General features: G+C 40.2%; 1 protein-coding gene and 1 long non-coding RNA gene across 3 annotated transcripts in view; both read right to left on the bottom strand.

Annotated features, from left to right (window-relative positions):
- Positions 1 to 15659, bottom strand: part of ATOSA (atos homolog A) — a 41657-nt gene extending 25998 nt beyond the window's left edge. The window contains exon 1 of one of the 2 annotated variants that reach the window (XM_072402363.1): positions 14853 to 15659. Coding sequence is in view for 1 of the 2 variants with exons in the window: in XM_072402362.1 (XP_072258463.1) it covers positions 14853 to 14898 (46 nt within the window). In the remaining variant the exon portion in view is untranslated. The remainder of the gene's footprint in view (positions 1 to 14852) is intronic. The other variant, XM_072402362.1, reaches the window with a different exon arrangement.
- LOC140324456 (uncharacterized) lies at positions 1822 to 6526 on the bottom strand. The gene is made up of 2 exons (XR_011919541.1): positions 3832 to 6526; positions 1822 to 2852 (listed from the first exon to the last, which is right to left on the bottom strand). It is a non-coding gene; the product is annotated as an uncharacterized lncRNA (long non-coding RNA).
- Positions 15660 to 17539: the final 1880 nt, after the last annotated feature.

Below are 17539 nucleotides of genomic sequence, written 5' to 3'. Positions count from 1 at the left end.
TAGAGTCAAGCCTATTTAACGTAAAGCGCTGCATAATATGATGGCATATTATGGCACTATATAAATCCGCTTTGTTATTATTAATAATAATAATATTAATAATAATAATAATATCATCAGGTCAAGGATCCCTGCTCTAGGGTCACATTTCAATGGGTTTTTAACAGTAAAAAAGAAAAAAAAAAAAAAAAGTTTACCACACATTAAAAGGGCTGGAAGTCTTTCAAGAAAAATTGTCAAGATGTCCGTAAACCAATATTAATTGGGGATGAATATAGATTGTCCAACACCATTCGTGTCTATAGCCAGCTTTACACAGGAGAAGCTTGATAATCAAATAGAAAGGAAAATAAGGGCGATACACGTACCATTCAGAAAGGAAATTCGTTAAAACAGGGCAATGAGGTATTAACCTCAAAGGCTCCACTAATTCCCCAGCAGATTAGAGTACAGTTGGGACTTCAACTCTAATAATTGCAGATACTAAAGATGGATTGGTAGCAAAGTAATTAATCCACTCATCCAATCATTTTATTCCCAGAGGTATTTACCCAAGTAAAAAAAAAAAAATAAATAAAAAAAAACCACACTGTTCACACCAAAGAGGATCTGGGAATGAAAACTGTGCATTAGGAAGAGGATGAGAAATGGCATAAACCGTTCTAACCTATCCCTGGAAATTAACTAGTCATTATATATTAACACTCCATACAAAACAGAGGATTTGTAAGGGGTAATCGCTCTCCAATTCACATATTCTACAGCTCCATAGAGATAGGAGGAGTTGCTGAACACAATAAAACATACAGTATATTATTATTATTATTAATAAACAGGATTTATATAGCGCCAACATATTACGCAGCGCTGTACATTAAATAGGGATTGCAAATGACAGACTAATACAGACAGTGATACTGGAGGAGAGGACCCTGCCCCGAAGAGCGTATATGCAAAAAAGACAGCCACGTATTATAAAGGAGATTATATATATATATATATATATATATATATATATATATATACACACACACACACACACATATATACACACACACACACACACACATACACACTAATAGGTATGAAGGTGGAAACAGTCTAATTTCAACTACAGATATTGTGGACTTTTTATTTTTAATTTTTTTTTTTAATTTAACACCTTACCTATACTTATAAAATACAAAGGACTAAGAAAAAAAAGAAAAAAAAAAATAATGAACAGAGCCCACCACCACATGTTATCGTTCCACCTTCAGCATCATCCCTAATCCAGCTAAGTAATCAGCACAGAACAGTATTTATTTTCCAGTTGTAGCTAGTTAGTTTAATCATGTTTAACAAGGCATTACCATTTCATTCTGATATGCATCACCAATGCATTAATTACAATGTATAATAATATCATGGCCGTTATTTGGCACAACTCATATAGAACAATAAAGGTCCTTCAATGCAAAACAACAGGGAGGCGCCCAAGTTCCTTCCAGAACAGTCCTTTGCCTGAAGTTTTATATGGTGGCCTTTATGTTCAGTTTATTACTTACATGGCCTGATCAAACAGCATATTTTACTTGCCCCAAAAAAACAGCTTAGATAAAAAGGGAATGGGATCATCAACTTTTGTCCAACCAGTTTATGGACAACAGTATGTCCATAAATCACTTCTAGAGACACCCCTTTGTGGTATCTTGCTTATCAGAAAATGTTTTATTCAAAGCACAGGTATGGAATCATTTAACACCTACCACTATGGTCTACCTACGGTATTTAAAACATCAAGGGATCTAGTTTAGATGACAGTCATAAAGGGTAGTCAAATAGGATTATAAACAACTTTATTTGGAAGGTACAACCTCAGTATAGGCCATCCTGCAACACAGAATGTCAAATAGAAAGCAGATTTTATCAACAAGAAAACAACCACATTATGCATTTAAAATATAACCATGTAAACATCTACAGCACAACACGGAAGGAGTCCAGATAAAAATGTACACAAACATAAAGATTGGGGTTTTCCCTATATGAGCACATCAGAGGACACACTGTTATTTATCAATTATGGCCCATTCACAGCCTATGTTGCACCTGAATGGACAGAAAATCATCCCTGCTGTGCTTTATGTCTTTGTGCAATGGGCGTTTTGGTGCCTTTTAAAATTAATGGCACAGCACTGCACTAAAGTACACAATATATAAGTACACAATATATAGTGTGTGCTGTGCAATTTAGTGTGTAACCGCAGCACTAGGATGTGGAAGGATGTGGTCCTTAAAATATATAGCAATTAAATAATAAAAAAGAAGGACGTCTCTGCAATGCATGTAGGTTTCTGCAACATCTTAGGCTACATACACGTCAGAGGATTCTCATCTGATAATCATCCAATGTTGACGGGTATTGGAAGTAAGGAGGTAGTGGGAGGACATGGGAGCCTTTATCACCGACTCCAGGGTTCAAGCTTCAAGCCTGTCATCCTGACAGCCTTCTATCACTTCACAGCCAAGGGCCTGGACAAACAAACACCAGTAAGTAATGTAACAGGGCCCTACAAAAATAAGTCAGTCAGCAAGACATCTGCCTTTTAACAATCGGGATTTATTGATGCACAGGCAAAGTAAAAAATCTTGAGTAAGCAGGTTCTTTATTACAGATGGGACATTGGCTGCCTTACCTGTCTGTTTGCAATTTCTATTAAACTTATCTCCCCTCACTCTGGGTGCTGGGCACATGCAATAAAACAAAAACTAACCTGCCCGTTCACAATTGTTTCTGTACTGGAGTGCACGTTTCTAGGATGGCTGCTTGCTGGAACATATCTTTGGTGCAGAATTGAAGTCATTCCCACCTGGAAAAATCAAGAACACCAAATCCAGAAGAACATGTAAAGATGCCAACACCCATTACAGACTGAGGGGAGAAAAGTTTAGTAAAAACTGCAAACAGACAGACAAGGTCCATTCTGAATAAAGAATCTGCCTGATTGCAATATTTTAGTTTTGCTTTAACATACAAGCTGCAGATCATTTTAGATGATTATATTATGACAATATGTGCTGCCTAAAATTAAATAGGTCCCAGTTTTCCCCCAGAACAGATGCAATACTCATAGGACATAAGGCACATTACCTTTTTGTTGCATTGGCCCAAAGCTCCTAATGTGAATGAGCCATAATTACGACGTGAGTCACCATACACTGTTTCAATCTAATGGTAACTCCAGTGGGTAAAGTTTTTTTGAAACACGGCATACAAGGTCTGATAAAAGGAAGCTGGTAATTGGTTGCCCCGGTGCTCTTCAGTAATTAGCTGAATTTCCAGCTCTGCATCTTATTATCCCAAATCAATCTGACTTCAGTGAATATTTTGGAAAGCATTTTATGGACTTGGACCGTGAATTAGAACATTCTGCTAATCTGTAAGTCCAGGCTTGTTGAATCACTTTTGATATTTAAAACACACAACCAAGCTTTAGGCTTAATTTTAATACTTAAATGGATCTGCCACAGAGGTGATGTAAGCTGCCATTGCTGAACTCATTCTAAAGAATGAGAATTGTGAAGCTCCACTCCAAGTAAACACTTCGGAGAATGTTTATAAAGCAGGGAAATCTGACATTTACTGAACTTTCACTGAAAGTGAATCTTCCAGACTCATGTGGGACAGTGATTGAGCTACAGAGTGCTTACTGACAGTCAGTCACATTTAATACTCTATAAATATACCAATTATAAATATACCTCTGGGTCTCTGACTAGTAGGAGGACAATACCCAGGTGGGACACAATGAGCTGCTGGCATAGATACAAACATATACAGCAATTTACCTGTCTGCTGGTAAGGAGTCCTGAGTCATTGGCAAAGTCATTCCATTTTCCAGAACTATACATCATTCCTCAGGAAGGAAGAGCTGCAATTTTAGTTGTGTGGCAAGTACAGTGAAATCACATTATGAAACTGGTAAAACAACAAGCCTGCCTGTAAAGCTGCCAGACATGAGTTTGTTACTGGGATACCCAGCTTTCTTTGTGGGTGCTAGGACTCAATTAGGTCCTGCGTGGGAGTTAAATAATTCCAGCCAATCAAGATGGCAAAGGCAGGGAGAGGTTGGCAGTACCAGCGATGGACAAGGACAAACGAATATCCCCAGGGGAGAACAACTTATGAAGGAGTATTCCTACTTTAGGATTAATGAGCTACAGAAAAAAAAAGTGGGAGAAGAAAACAGGGGGCAGCAAATGCAAGTTGTAGGATGAACAGCTTTTATCCTTGCTTAGGCAGTCCTGTCATTTCACCAAAGGTATGAGAATGTCACCAGATACAAATAGATCACGCGGCACTATATGATCACTCCACTACCTACTTCTGTCACTGAAGCAGACCTTCCATCAAAAATAGAAGTAACAATTTAAAGTTTATAAAAAGTCCACCTAAAGTTTAAATCAGGCAGGTTACTATTACAGAAAGACAAGCAATGTCTCTTCTGCAATAATCCTTCCTGCCTAATCGCTCAGTGGAATTGTCAAAAAAGTTGAAATGCATATGTGCAACTCAGCTGTTCCCCAAGGTAACTGGCAATCCCAGCTTCCCCTGTGCTTGCCCGGACCAAATGAACCCCCATATTCCTGAGGGGGAGTTACTTCATCCCAGACAATCAAAATGTCCAAAGATCACAAGGATTGAGTAAAGGAGAAAGAAAATGGCAAGGGCCGGAGACAAATGGGAACAGGTAAGTATAGAGAATTTAGTTTGGCTTTAAAACCAGTTACCCCTAGCCCCCCAAAAAACCCAGACACACAACAAGAACTTTGGATGCTGTCTCTGGGAATTATTGGATCACGTTCTTGCTGAATTTCTGGTGCCGAGATTTCCCAGGAGGCAGCTATGAGGTGGAACAATGTCTCCCACATTTCCATGTAATGTCAGAAGTGCCAAGGAATGTTCCCAGAAACACGTGGGGGAATAACACTGGATTAAGATGCTGGAACCAACAGTGGTGAGAGGAGAGGCGAGCAATTTGCAAACAGGTACGTTTATTTTTTAGCAATAAACAACCTGCCTTTTTTGCAGAATAGCTCTGCTTTAGTATGGTTGAAAGCTTTGCGAATAATCTCTAAACTCTTGATGGGCCCACTGTTCTTATACAGGCAGAAGCCATACACAAAGCCTTAAAGGCTGATGTATATTGTTGCCCCCCACCCCCCTTCCTATTTAAATAGCATGTCAAAAGCGGATCAATGAATACCCCAAGGACTTTAACGGAATAATTTTAACAACAGTTCAGATGTTGCATTTGACCTGCCTTGTGTAACATTTTTTCGGACACATCATAGCCATGGAGGTGTTTAAGAATTCCAGGAAAGCCAGAACAAATTAGGAATTTTGTCACATGCTGTGAAACCCATCTACAGGAGACTAATTGTCAAAAATAAATTAAAACTAGCTTTATGTGTTTTTTAATGCTGATGTAACAATATTTCTGCTATTTAAGCATTTACGATTGTTTAAAAAAAAAATACCATTGAAGGCCTTGCACTCTTGAAATTGTAAATTCAAAAAGATTTTTTCACTAAATATTGCAGATTTAAACCCAATCATAAAAAATGCCTAGTCCAGTCAGTTCCACTAAAGTGATTGCATATAGACAGGAAATAGTCACAAAGAGGATCAGATGAAAACACTGCAACTTTTCAGTGTGATCGCTGCTTTTATACATATTTATAACACACATTTTGTTCACATTTACTGTATGGTGCGCTTAGTAAATTATTTAAAGCAGTGATCAGCCTGATTGCCACCATATTGTCGGCAGTTGGCATTATAAATTTGGAAGGAGAAAAAGTCATAGTGAACAATGGACAACAATTTATTGTCCTACAAAGTGGAAATAATTATCTATGGCTACTTTTTGCCACTTTTAAAATAGCCAGCGGGAAAACTAAATTGAGTTTCTGATTGCCAATTTACACTACCGTATCTACGTTTCCTAATTTTAGTTGCCTAATAGGCAGGGAACAAACGCTGTTTTCTATTTTCATATTGATATATTTCTCAAAGTCAGAACAGATTTAAAAAAAAAAAAGTAAAGAACAAATATGGCGTTCATGAAACCTGAAGGTTGGGGTTATATAAATATTAGATTGGTGCTGCCACTTTTCCAATTCTGATCCGCACTGAAGGAAATGACTCATCACCTAAACTTATATAAGGAAAAAAAAAAAAACCACAACACACAGCAACACTACTAATATTGTGTGTGAAAACAGAACATGCAAAGCTTTGCCATTTAATAAAATCTTAGGCTGTGTAATTCTTGTTTCCTCGGTGTACAAGGTGTTAAATTTATTTCACTAGGAAGACAAAAGCTCATGTGTCTTTTTGCTGGCAGCTCTCAGCATGATGGAGGAGTTCAATTAGATACACCTTTGTCATGTAGCCCCTTGTTTCCATAGCACAAAACATTGTGGAAGAACAAGTCTGGGGCAAGAATTATGTGAAAGACCCAGATACTGCCTGCTGAGCATGCTCACCGAGTGCTGATCCAAGACATTTGCCTTTGACAAAGGAGGCAGAGAACAAAATGCACATAGCAACAGCCTCCGAGTCCTGATTGGTCAGAATTTGTCCTTAAAGCCTCCTCGGCCAGGAATGGGCTTCTACGGTTTCCTGCTTCTTTGGCAGTCACAGCAGTGTTTGTATTTCTCCTCCTGTGAACTCAGCTGTATTTTGTTTCTGTTCAGGATATCAAAAAAAATGAGAGAACCGCAAAAGTCTGCAAAAGCAACAAAAGATGAAAAAAAACAGGAGAAGCTCTGTTATGTTACTACAGGAACAGACAAAATACATTAAAGTAGGAAGCAGTAAGCCTTGCAGAGGGCTTTGACTAGATTTATAATTTTAGTTTTTATTAAGGATCAATTACCTTCCCACCAGCTAAGTCTGGAATTCCCCCTCATCTTATTTATGAATGTGGTGCAAAATGGCCTCTTAGCAGCCAATCAGAACCCTTCTTTCTGGAGATCAGCGCAGCCCCACCAATAAAAATAATCAATATATCGATTCGACATTTCAATTCCTGAGTTTCCATTGTAAAAAAAAAAAAAAGTGACATGGCTATGCATCCTTCTAATGGCTGTGGGTAATGAACAAGATGTGGGAATATAATGACACAGGAAGGCCTAGGAGGTAAAAGACCCCATAATGTGATTCAGTTAAGCAGCAAAATATATTATTCACCAATATACAGAAAGTAAATGCAAAAAGCAACCACTTCAAATTTTATGTCAGTCATCAATAAAATGTACATGAATCAACAAGCCATGTTATCCCCTCACACAAATACATAGGACAAATTACCATGGAAATTCCATACTGGTTTACTATTGCCGATCAAAGGTGACAAAACAGCTATGGAACACAAATATTCACTGATAAGTATGTAAAGGTAAAAGAGAAGATTCTTTAAAATGAACTATAAAACTTGAGTGTGTTGAAAATCAATGAGTGACAACATCCACTCATTAAGGAGCAGCGTTGTCACCACATTGAGAGAAGCGTTTAGGATTATAAATCAGCTCCCACATGCTCCCACCAGTGGGGAGGTGATCTGTAGGTCATTGTGAGTCCTGATAATGATAAATGGTCACTTCTGTGCCCTCTGCCTCTAAATATAAGAATATCCCATGGTTGATGTGTGATATGCATGGTTTAGTGACATGATCACATCAGTGCTTGGTGCCTCACATAACAAAGCTTTCCCTTTCCATGGCCATCTGATGGGAGAGCACTGAATTGATAACAGCATAGTAATGGGGGCCGATATGCATGTTTTTCTGTAACCTTGGGGGGGGGGGGGGGGTTCTGCGTCATTACCATTTCTGGCAAATGAACTATTCTTTGACCTCCAATACAATGTTACCAGCCAAGGACATTCTTATTTGTTCACCTCTGTAACAATCTTGTGACAGTGCAGTTTCCTTCCTTGTTTTTCTATCAGAAATTATGTGTGGCCACCGCTTTGATTTATTGGTGTGATAACAGTGAAAGGTATTGTATTTGTATGCTGTGGCATTAACATTGTAGACAACTGTAATCTTCTATCCTTGTGGCAACAATTTGTGGGGGATGTCTTTTCTGTTCCCGATCGAGCACAAAGACAGGTCCATAGTTTGACAAGCTGGCTGTGGACAACTCAAACAGCCGGCACAGAGCCCAGACCTCCACCCTACTGGAACACAGACTGAAAGCCAGGTCTCCCTGTCCAACATCAGTTTGTGTCTTCATAAATGCGGCTTTTGGCTTAACGAGGTCAAATGCTAAATCTTGCAGTAAGTCAACAAGAGGACTGGAGAAGAATGTAGCCGCAAAGGGTAGCACAACTTAGTAATCCCCACAGTTTTGCAATGAATTTCGGACATATAGAGTATGTAGGACGGTCTTTTTAAACCAGTTATACATCAATATTACCATCTTTAACATTACCAGGTGGTCACATATAAGTTTCCTTTGTGCTATGTTCCACCAACATTAACATACATGGTGTTAAAGCAGCCCAATAATTTACTGTCAGAGAAAAAAATGTCCCTGCAGAATTTATAACAAAGGGAACCATAGAGCACAGCATGCTCACTGGTGCAAGCTAATGTACAAGATGGTGTGCATTTATGTGCATAGTAAAAACACAAGGTGCGACAACACAATGCTGTTAAGCCTTCCTCATACACTTTTGACATGTCGGAACATGTGAATACAAATAGCATTACAGGAGATGTCCGTGTCCACACTCTGCATACCAGACTCATAATCTTCTGAATGGACCTGAAATTGAGCTGCTATAAATCTAAGTCAATGAGTTCTCTATTTGAAAGCTCATGGCAACCATCCTAACACACTGTACTGGATGACAAATGGCGCCATGCAGAATCATGTTCAAGAGGCTGCAATCCTTTTTAGAAGAACTTTGAGAATGTGGGGCTTTGTCTTAATTTAGCCTAAAAGAAAAACTTTATTCTGATCTGGAAGAGCACCACTTTCTTCATGAAAAGTAAATTTCTTCCAACACTCTCCACTTACCCACGCAAGCACAACAGGTTGGCAGAGCTTTAGGACAACTTCATACCCCATGATTTTACAATCTTCCTGTGGCTCTGCATCTGGCAAAATGTAAAAGAGAATGGCCGGTGGAGATGTGATACCAGCTCATATATCTGAGACCTTAAGAGTTCATGTCTTAAACTGGAAGCACAACAAGCAGTGTTGTTAAAGAGAGATTTGTTAAAGCTCAAAAAAAAAAAAAAAAAAAACAAAAAAAACTATGACATGGTCAAAGAACTTAAAGGTTAGAGATATACCACCTCACAGGCCAAAAGATTATAAAAAAAAAAAAAAAAAACCAACTATGACATGGTCAAAGAACTTAAAGGTTAGAGATATACCACCTCACAGGCCAAAAGATTATCGTGCCATGGTTCAGCTTAAAGTTTAACTCCATTCTGCATTATGTGAAAGCAGACAGCAAAAAAAACTTACAATATTTTTTATAGGATTTACTCAGCCATCCGTACACTGGTTTTGTTATTCATATGCAGCTCTTCAAACACTTCACCAGAACAGTCTTTGCTAGACACTTATCTTTCTGAACATATCCAAGCAAACCAAAAAGTTGTAAAATTGGTCAAAATCAGTGACCTACAGGCTGCTGCTGAACATTTCACAACTGACGTCAGATTAACAAATGATCTGTTAGCACAGCTATAGAGCCAGAAGCAGAACAATGAACAAAGTTGCAGGACAGAGTCATGAAAGGTTCCTGACTTGATTATGCAAGCAAAGTCAGCTGTCTCAAAGTAAACATGACATTCTGTTTGCTTCAGTCAGAACACTATCTACTAAACACAAGCAGCCCAGAAACCTGCACACACATTAGTGAAAAGCCTTGAAGATCACAACAGAAGGCCTGTGCTATTTACAGCAGATCTATGTTAAATGCGCAGGGTGATGGAAAGAAAAACACAGTTCAGAATTATCTTCAAGTGGTGGGAGGAGGTGGAGGTCAGTTCATTGGAGTGTGGCTGGGTGTGGGGTGGAATGAATAAAACACAGAAGTCAGCAAAATAAAGACGCTTTTCAGAAAGCCAAATAGGTTGTGGGGTAACACCCCCCCATACAAAAGTGTGCCATACTCATACATGATCTCAAACGTTCCGTTTCATCAATAGATCCACCTTAACACAGAACTTCCTAGCAAAACTCATATTACCAGGATTTTACCTTTATAATGTTTACTTTACTATTCATCTGGAGTTCTCTTTGAGCTACCTACAAAAAGCCAGTGGAGGCAACAAGGAATGTTCAAACCAGCCACCAAAAATGTGGGTCTTATTTTAAGTTTGGCTTCAAACATGCTCCATAACCTTTAGATGATCAAAAAAAAGTTTATTTACTTCTTCCTAAATCAAAAATTTGAATCCAGAATGATTTAGAAGTAAAATGTACTTCCAACCAACTTTCTGTACAATCCATTATGAAGTGATCAAGCTTCCCCTGTAAATTGGCCTTCAGACTGTGAGCCCCCAGTTAGTGACATGACAATGGATAAAGCGCTGTGCAATATAATGGTGTTACAAATGTACAAGATAAAAAGAAAAAAAACAGAAGGGTAAATGTTGCACACTTGAGTTTTGGGGAATCCAACTGAATGGTCTGTACAATTATTTCATCAAGAGAAACATCAGCAACAGATCTACAGTGTGCACCCTTGTCTCATTACTTCACATTAAAGGGCAAGCTGCAGCTGCAATTTTAACAAGCTCACAAAGAGCGAAGTAGCAAGAAATCCCCAAATGATATGAAGATCACACTTCATGTATAACATTGTTAATCCCTATTGACAGATCCTTGCAAACCCATCACATGTAAACACATTATAGCACTTGGCCAAACAAACAGCGAAAACTTACAAATATATGGACCGGCAGATGACACGAGATGAAATCTGATAATAAACAAGAACCATTAAGCTATATAACATCTGGTCAAATTAATAACTAGAAAATGCAGTTTGTGTTGAACTCTGAAATGTAGGCCACACTAACATAATAAACCGCACAGTGGCAACTGCCTGATGTAGGCCATAATTATTGGGTGAATTAGTTTACATGTTCTGGTCATATTACAGAGAATATTTATAGGCAGGCACTATTTATAAACTCCTCTAAATAAAGTCTTCAGGAAACACCAAGCTGGTTCTCCACTGAACCTCAAAAGGCTGTGTTCAAGGCAAGACTGTTATTCCAGGGCACTGCCGCCTAAAAAAATATTTCCAGGCAAAGCCACACACGAATCAAAATAATCCCCAGAATCGAGGACATTACAGATCCAGAGACCAGATACCAAACTCTTCTAGAAAAGACACACAGATTGACTATTCACATTGTATTTACATAAATTCACTTTATTTACCCAAACAAATGAAGATTTAGTTGATCTTAAAAAAATATGGACGTTTAGATTTTACATCTTGTGCATTGGGTTTAACATACAGCAACACAAAAACACTTTAGTAGGTGGCAGGCTAGAACCCCTGTTAAATGTTATTTTACTCCATGTGGCTGATGCAAGTCCCTCACCTCCCAACTTCCTTTCTGATGAAACAGTTGTTAGTAAGACAGGAAGAGTATGTAAAGCACTCAAATGGTGCAAACCCCCTTGAGTCACCATGTGAATCCAGCAGGCACAACAGGAATGCCTTTGCATATCCATTCCTCATGAATGTGCAAATGGAATCCTTGGTTTGTATTGAGATGTAAGAGAATTCAGACACACCAGGGTTGGAGCCATACAGATACAATCCAACCATTATCAGTTAAAGAGGCTTTTATTGTGTTGTATTCATACCCAGGACCTGCAGCCAAATATAAAGGCTTTTTGCACCTTTCTCTGACTTTCCGGACCTGGACACTTATGAAGGGTCAGTGAATCAATGTACTGGAACCTGTTGATAAAATTGAGAACCACACAACCAGCATTTTCTGCTAGGAGCCAGCTACGACAACCCCTGCATTCCTAATAATAAAAAAAAAATGAAGTCTGATCTTTACACAATATTGAACATTCAAAAGGAACAGGCTTGGCTTCCAGGTTTATTGGTCTATACTGCCCAGAGGCATGCAGACGTTGGCATTTAATTATCAATGCATAGTAGGACCTTTGCTGAGCTGATTCACACCATGTGTCTGGCCCAAACCCTAACTAACCAACTCTAACTAATCACCCAACTCTAACTAATCATATGGGTAAGAGAATACTGAACTTAAGGCTACGTAAACACATGTGATAAATATTGTTTGAAACAAAGGATTAACGACTGATCATCCGATAATCGTTAACAAAAAAAGTGAATGACTGGCCAACGACAGCGATGAACGAGCAATGTCCCTGGAAAGAAATGACTGTCCCAGCGGATCTGATTGGGCGACGGTACACATCACTTCCTGCATCTTTCAAACGATCGTATCTAGTGTGTACACATTATTAGTGGATTATACCTTGAACGTTCCTTTCGTTACAGCATGTGCAGAATTGAGCATACAATCATTAAAAATAATCGTAAAGAATCATTGATTGGTCATTAACCGTTCATTTTCTAGTGATAATTATTGAACGTATGTACGTAGCCTTAGCCAACTCCTAGGGGCGAGGACTTACCCAACCCTAGGGGAAAGAGTAAACCCAATCTTAGCTAAGCCAGCACTTATTTCCTGAATAAAAGAAGGAACTCACTATATAATAAAATTAACATGTTAAAAGTTTCTCCAAGAGTTTAGTAATTATGTTTACATGAACAATCATTTTATTTACTAAGAGATTTAGTCCACCCAGTGTCCAAAATTTGAGAAGCAGGAATAAAGTCTAACAGCCAGACTGGTAATATAAATCACAAGAACAATGACCATAAACAGAAGGAAACGCTCCCACCGGGAGCTAAACTTCAGGAATCTTCCAAATAAGATTGTAAATTGGGGGTTCTTACAGTACCTACCTGCAGTTCTGTGCTCCTAGAAGCACATACATAGTACGCAATATGCAATATACTCGTGCTAAGGTTTGCATGATTTGTGTTTCTATATCAGCTGACAAACTGCCACAGAGGTCACTTGCTTTCTTTTATTGCTCCATAAAACACAGAAGATTGTGTTGTCACACAAGAACGTAAACACAAGCCACTGGCACTTTATTGATTGAGTGATTTTGCGCTCACACAACTTTTTCGTGTTTGTAATCGGATCCAGTTTGGGATGGAGTGGGATGCTGCCAATCAAGACAGACTTGCTTTTGTACATATCAGCTGCTCCTCTGAATAAGACAACCTGCCAGCTAAGCTATTCTTTTAACTCTTTGCATGCTGCAGAAGTAACCTGACTCTCCAGGAGAAGGGAAAAAAAAACTGGACTGCTCTGCTAAAAGTGGAACTCAGCTGACTGCCACAACAATAAACCAGGGAACAGCCTGACAAAGATTCTCCAAAAAAATAAAATAATGATGAAGCAGCTTGCTGTAGACTTTGACGGCTTTGTTCCCATCCTGGCCCAGTAATAACTGCGTACCCCGAACGCCTGCCAAGCAATGTATAGGGCATTTGGCAGCCTCTGCAGCTGGCACCTGATCACAGCCCTGCAGTCCAATGTATATAAACTGTATATTGATTGCAAATAAAACTAAATCATTTGCTTAACACAAACACAAAAGTCCTGGGGCAGGTAAACAAGATTTAAGTATCACAGACAAATAAGAGTGCAGAGTACACAATGGAGGAGACAAAGACAATGAAAAAGATTCACTGTATCTTATCACTGTACAAGAAAAGATGGTGACTGTGAAACAAAGCCCTTGTACACACTGACAAAACAATCACATCCGAAGTCATCAGCAAGCTGATCTGTACATGGCACGGTTGGACATGTTAATAAATGTTGATCAAAAGTACACCAGTCATGTGTATGAAAGATCAAAATCAGAATCCTGATCACTTCCTAACCCTAAAGACTATGGCAGAATATTGTATCATGTGCTGCATTTTGTGACCGATCAATGTGCGATTGTTTCACAGATTCATTGATAAAGAATCTGATGAGACGAGCTGATCAAATACCGAACAAGATGGGCAGCCATGGTGTAAATCCAAGCACAGACAAGGACAATGTGATATCGCTGATCTACACCATGGACATTCCTACACATCGCAGTTCAAAGTTTAGATTGTGCTGGATGTAAAGGTATTCACCCCCACATTCACCCCTACACCAGCTAATCCTGATCATGTAAAGGACGATAATCTCTTCTTACAGTTCAGCTCCTTACAATCCAGCCAACAATTTGTGCTAAGGAAACAGTAAACACGTCTGGTGCATGGCTGCTGCTGCCGGCCTCCTGCATATAAATAGCTGCCATGGATAAAGGGAAAAAAAAACTAAAAACAAAACCCAAAAAGAAATCCCACACACAATCAGCCAACCGCACCAGATCCCAGACAATCTACAGAGATCTGACCAAGGATCCCCTAATGACCTACTTCTCTGGATCTGTGAGATGCAAAGGAATCTTCCCAAATAATAAGATAAATCCAGACACAGATCTGCATCAATCCCAAAATCCACACCAGCAAGTACAATAAGGCACCTGTGAATTCAATGATCAATCATTCACACACATGGTACAACTTGTATGTTTGATATTCACCAGCTGATGATAAAAATAAAAATTGGCAGTATGTTTATTGTTAGCAGAAATCTGGTGTTTGAAAGCCCCAAGCAAGCTGTGTGGAGTCCCAGGCATGACATGGTGAGGTTACCTCTGTCTGGCTTCATCCTCCCGGCTGTGTTACAGGAAGATCTCATGGGAATGGCTGCGAACCGAGCGATGTGTTAGGAAAAGCCCCCACACAGGACGAGCAGGGGAAAGCAGGAGGCCTGCACCCACATCGGCCTAGAGCTGCACTGAACTTGCAGGCACCTGGGGGTTGTGCTGGGATCTGTCCTCTGCTGACACCGAGTCTATTTATAAAGCCAGGGCAGCTCCCACCATCAGAAGGTGAGTCACCCCGATAGGGTCAGGCAGCCACGTCTGGACGAGGCGGACCCTGCCATATACACACAGCTGATGGCTGTCCCCTCCTCCTGCCAGGTCACAGCTGACAATCAATAAGCGATTAGCAAGGCTGGGGCTCGGATCGATGTGATCGGCTGCTCCCCCCTTCTACTAACAATAGGTTGTCACCTGACTCTCTGCCCCCCTCTTCTCAGCTAATGCCACGGCCATCCTCCCCGACAGGTTTTCTAGCATGGTCACCCCTCTTTTCCTCGTCATACCCCCTCCTCCTCCTCTCGCTACATGTCACCGTGGCTGTGCTGCCACACGCCTGCCCAGGGCTCCAGCATCTCCCCTGCTTTGAAGTGTGGGGCCCCCTTGTGTCCTCCTCTCCCCCTGGCCTCCCTGCGCACCACCGCCACGACCATCAGCAGAGCCCCGCTAGGAGGACATGGACCAGGGAGTAGCCGAGACGCCGCACTCATCAACAGCAGCTCAGTGACTACGGTGGCTCACTCAGCGCCTGCTGTCACCTCGGTGACTCCGCCACGAACCCTCCTCCTCACTGTCACAACACTGTCTAGGCTGCGCTCCGACGGGTCACGTGTCCCAACAACAGCCAATCCCTTGTCGTCACTTCCTCTGACATGGGAGACTCTGCTGAGGTTATCGTTGCCTTGGTAACGGGACCGTGAGAACCAGTGGTTGTTGGCAGCGATGTCCGGCTTTTTTAATACCATTACTTGTTACGAAGTATTCATAACCCTTCGTGGAGCAGCGGCGGCCCTCCGGTGGGCCTCACCTGAGTGCTAAACCTGCGATAAAATTTACTGCTCGGGAACGCGCGATTTAAAGGACCGCGCATGCGCAGACCTCAAAGAGGGGTGCGCGCCTCTGTTGATGTTTTGCTGAAGTTGGCAGATGGCCAGAGGAGAAGTTTGTTTTCTTTTTATAGAACGGATTGTGACTGTGATGGTCTAGACACGATCGGGTTGTGTTCCACATTTTATTTCTATACACAACTGTAGTTTATGGTTTTACCTAAATAGATCTAGAAAAGTAGAGCCCAGATGCTGATAAATAGAATAAATCTGATGATATGTGGAAGCAGAATGGGCCCCAGATGGCAGGGACTGCATGGGGATGTTTTAAAAGTTTTGCATTTAAAGCAGACCTATCACCACATTTTTATTATTTAATATTATTATTAATAAACAGGATTTATATAGCGCACAAGCTCACCATTCACCAGCGTGGCTATTCAAACCACATTAGTTTGTATTGGTTAACTGAGGTCCAATGCAATACCAAACTGAAATACATTGTTTCCAAAATATCACATTAACCTGACAGATTGGACATGATTTATTAAAGTTCTCCAAGATTAGAGAGGATAGACTATCACAGGAGAACCTGGGTGATCCAGCAAACCTATAATAGATCTGGTCCGGAATTGAAAACCTTTGCTAACAAATAGAAAATGAAGTTTAAGAAATCCATTCCAGGTGTTATAGATCACCAAGGCTCTCCCATGGAAATTTATCTTGTCCAATCCTGACATTGATGTGCACTGTGTGAAATCGAACATGGTGCATTTAAATGTGCTGCACCACACTACAATGCATTTAACTCACATTAAACAGAAGATTCCATATACATGCCCGGTAGTTATGTCTTCCCAACTTGGCCAATAATGATAGCTGAAGACTCCAAAATCAGATGAAGATGGGTAAGGTGACAGTGGTAAGGATGCTAAGCACAACGCACCTGGTGTTATTGCAATCAAAGTATTTCACAGCTTTGCAAATCTTTGGAATAAATTAACTGCTGCTATCATAAGAATAAGGGCAAGTTCAGACCGAGCAATCTGACACTGCACCCCACCACTTGTCAATCACACCGCATTTGCACATTGGACCGCTTCCAGTAGTAAATGGTACTAGTACCACATCCCTATTCATTTTCCATAGAGCTGTCTCCGGTAGAAGCTACATGTAGTGTCCCCAGAGAGGCACCGGGTCCCTGACATGAAGATGCGGTAAATGCATCACAACCTCATGGCCAGTGCAAACATAACCTAAAACATCTGCACAAATTCTGATTCATAAAAAAAAACAATTGAACTCAAAATCCTGCAGAAATATTTACAAACCATTTGTTGGTAGCAAATCACAAATGTCAGTTTACTCTGACCCTTATTCATTATCCAGTTAAACGAGAAAAGAAGAAGGAGCATTAATTGAAAATTCAGTGGGGCCCACAATATATTCCACCAATGGTGGACATCACAAAAGCAAGTACATGGATACAAGCAAGCAGTGATCTGCTGGGTCCACAGCTGGCTTTAGATGGGCAAATGTCCCACTAACTAGGTGAGCTGAGAGATTTCCACCTATCTTCTGTTGCACTAGAACCTGTCGTTTTCTGGTACAACTCACCCAACAGAAGCAA

This window comes from Pyxicephalus adspersus, chromosome 2 (assembly GCF_032062135.1).
Source record: "Pyxicephalus adspersus chromosome 2, UCB_Pads_2.0, whole genome shotgun sequence".
Classification (NCBI taxonomy): Eukaryota; Metazoa; Chordata; class Amphibia; order Anura; family Pyxicephalidae; genus Pyxicephalus; species Pyxicephalus adspersus.
Note: the sequence above shows the minus strand (reverse complement) of the source record. Positions and strands in the feature narration are given on the sequence as shown.